Genomic DNA, 1,851 nt, shown 5'->3' with positions numbered 1-1,851 from the left:
TTTAAAAAATAAAAATAAATAAAATTAGGCTTAAAATAATAACATAATAAGAGGGAAGTAAATGTAGAAAAAGTCCTGTATTATTTGGAAAAAGGATGAAACTATTAGAACTTTAAACACTGCTAAGCTATTTATGAATGTTTTAATTTGTAGAGTAACCACTAAATGATTAGAGAATGTGTAACTTACAAAATCACAGGGGAAATGGGATATTTTTTAAACTGTCTATTTAAAATTAGGGAAGAAAAGAGAAAAAGTAAACCAAAGAATCGATTAGGAAGCACAAAATAATATAGTAGATTTAACCCCAAATATATAGGGAATTATATTAAACATATAAGTTTAAAACAGCTAAATGGCAACAGACATGCCACCAACAATTTTGAATGGCAGCTTTTCCCACAGCCACCCCGCCCTTTGAAAGTGATGGACGACAAGTAGCCTTTTGCTGATGACTCCAGCTGCCCATTGTGACCTTTCATGACTGCTCCTTGACATCACACAGCGTACCTGTCAGAGTCAAGGAGGGCTGGCATGTACCTTCTTTACCTTCCTGTGGGGCAGCTGTGGTTTTCTGGCTCTTGCATGTGCTTTATATGGTTCTTCTGTCTCACCTGCCATTTGTAACTCGGCTCTCTGTGCAGCTGCCCCTGACAGCTCCCATCCTTTTCCTAACCCACCACCCCTGGTCGCAGAGCACAGAAAGCATGAGTTGCTAAGGACTTAGCCAACAGAGCTCTAAGGGCCAACTCTGGGCAGAGGACAGCTCCATCCTCCTTACCAAAGGGTTTTTCCACCAGGGGCATTTCATTTTGACTCTGGGAAGTGAGCTACTCTGCTTCAAGAACAATTTCTCATGGAGCCAGAAGCCTTAGAAATTTGCCCTTACAACCCTCACCACCGAGTCCCACTCAGCAGATTTCAGTACCACCTGGCATCCTGCAGGAGAAAGAACCCCAAGAAAGCCAAAAAGATGGCCAGCTGCAAATACAACGCCTGCCACGTGGTCCCCATCAAAAAGCTGGAGGAGCACGAGGCTGCCTGCGTCAACAGAAGCGCAGTGGAGGAGGAGAACAGCTTGCACCCCCTGAAAGTTAGCCTTCCAAGTTCAGAGCAGAATGGAAATGCCCTTCCAGGGCCCCCCTGGCTCCCCAGTTCTGACGTCTGGAATGTCGATGGCACTAACTGCCATCCCATGTTTGTCCTTAAGACTTTTGCTCCCCAACAGCTTGTTTGTGAAAGTGACACAAGAGAGTCAGAGAGAGGGGCCCACCCCCCATCCCTGACCACCCCCCAGAAGACCGTCAGACCAGGAGAGTAAACCACCAGCAACAGAAAGGAGCTGCTCAGCCTCTTAAATACCTGAAAGAAGATGCAACTCATCCAAATAAAAGCATGCAAAGTAAACTACCCTAGGCAACGTTTTTTTTTTTTTTTTTCCACATAGCAGTTGGTAAAAATCTAAAGGCTGGCAGGACATTCTGCTGGCAAAGATGGGGCAAATAGGCACTTTCATAACACTGGTGAGAATGTAAGTTGGTAGGTAAACCTCTGTGGAGGGCAATTTGGCATTAGCTGTAAAAATCACCAGTGTCCTCTGCTTCGATGGAGCAACTCCACTTCCAGTAATATATCCTGTGAATATATTCACACTTGCAGAAAATGAGGTAAGTACAAGGTTATCCACTGCCACGTTATTTGTAGCAGTAAGGGTCAAAGAGTCCGAAATGGTCCAAATATCCCTTAGGGAAGGGTTTGATTAAATGAATGATGGGGCAGCCATACAAAGACATAGTATGCCATGAGAAAGGGTGAGGAAGCTTTTTCTGGACTAGCTTGGAAAGGCTACAA

General features: G+C 44.2%; 1 protein-coding gene across 1 annotated transcript; it reads left to right on the top strand.

The window, feature by feature from the left end:
- Nucleotides 1-518: 518 nt before the first annotated feature.
- Nucleotides 519-1,405, top strand: GTSF1L (gametocyte specific factor 1 like). Its single transcript, XM_027623104.1, has one exon. The coding sequence runs from the start codon at nt 857-859 to the stop codon at nt 1,319-1,321; it is 465 nt and encodes a 154-aa protein (XP_027478905.1). The 5' UTR covers nt 519-856; the 3' UTR covers nt 1,322-1,405.
- The last annotated feature ends 446 nt before the right edge of the window (nt 1,406-1,851 follow it).

This window comes from Zalophus californianus, chromosome 8, assembly GCF_009762305.2.
Source record: "Zalophus californianus isolate mZalCal1 chromosome 8, mZalCal1.pri.v2, whole genome shotgun sequence".
Lineage (NCBI taxonomy): Eukaryota > Metazoa > Chordata > Mammalia > Carnivora > Otariidae > Zalophus > Zalophus californianus.
This window is presented reverse-complemented; position numbering and strand designations above follow the sequence as displayed.

Excerpts from the sequence above, each read along its gene's own strand:
- GTSF1L (XM_027623104.1), top strand. The coding sequence starts at position 857 with ATGGAGCCAGAAGCCTTAGAAATTTGCCCTTACAACCCTCACCACCGA.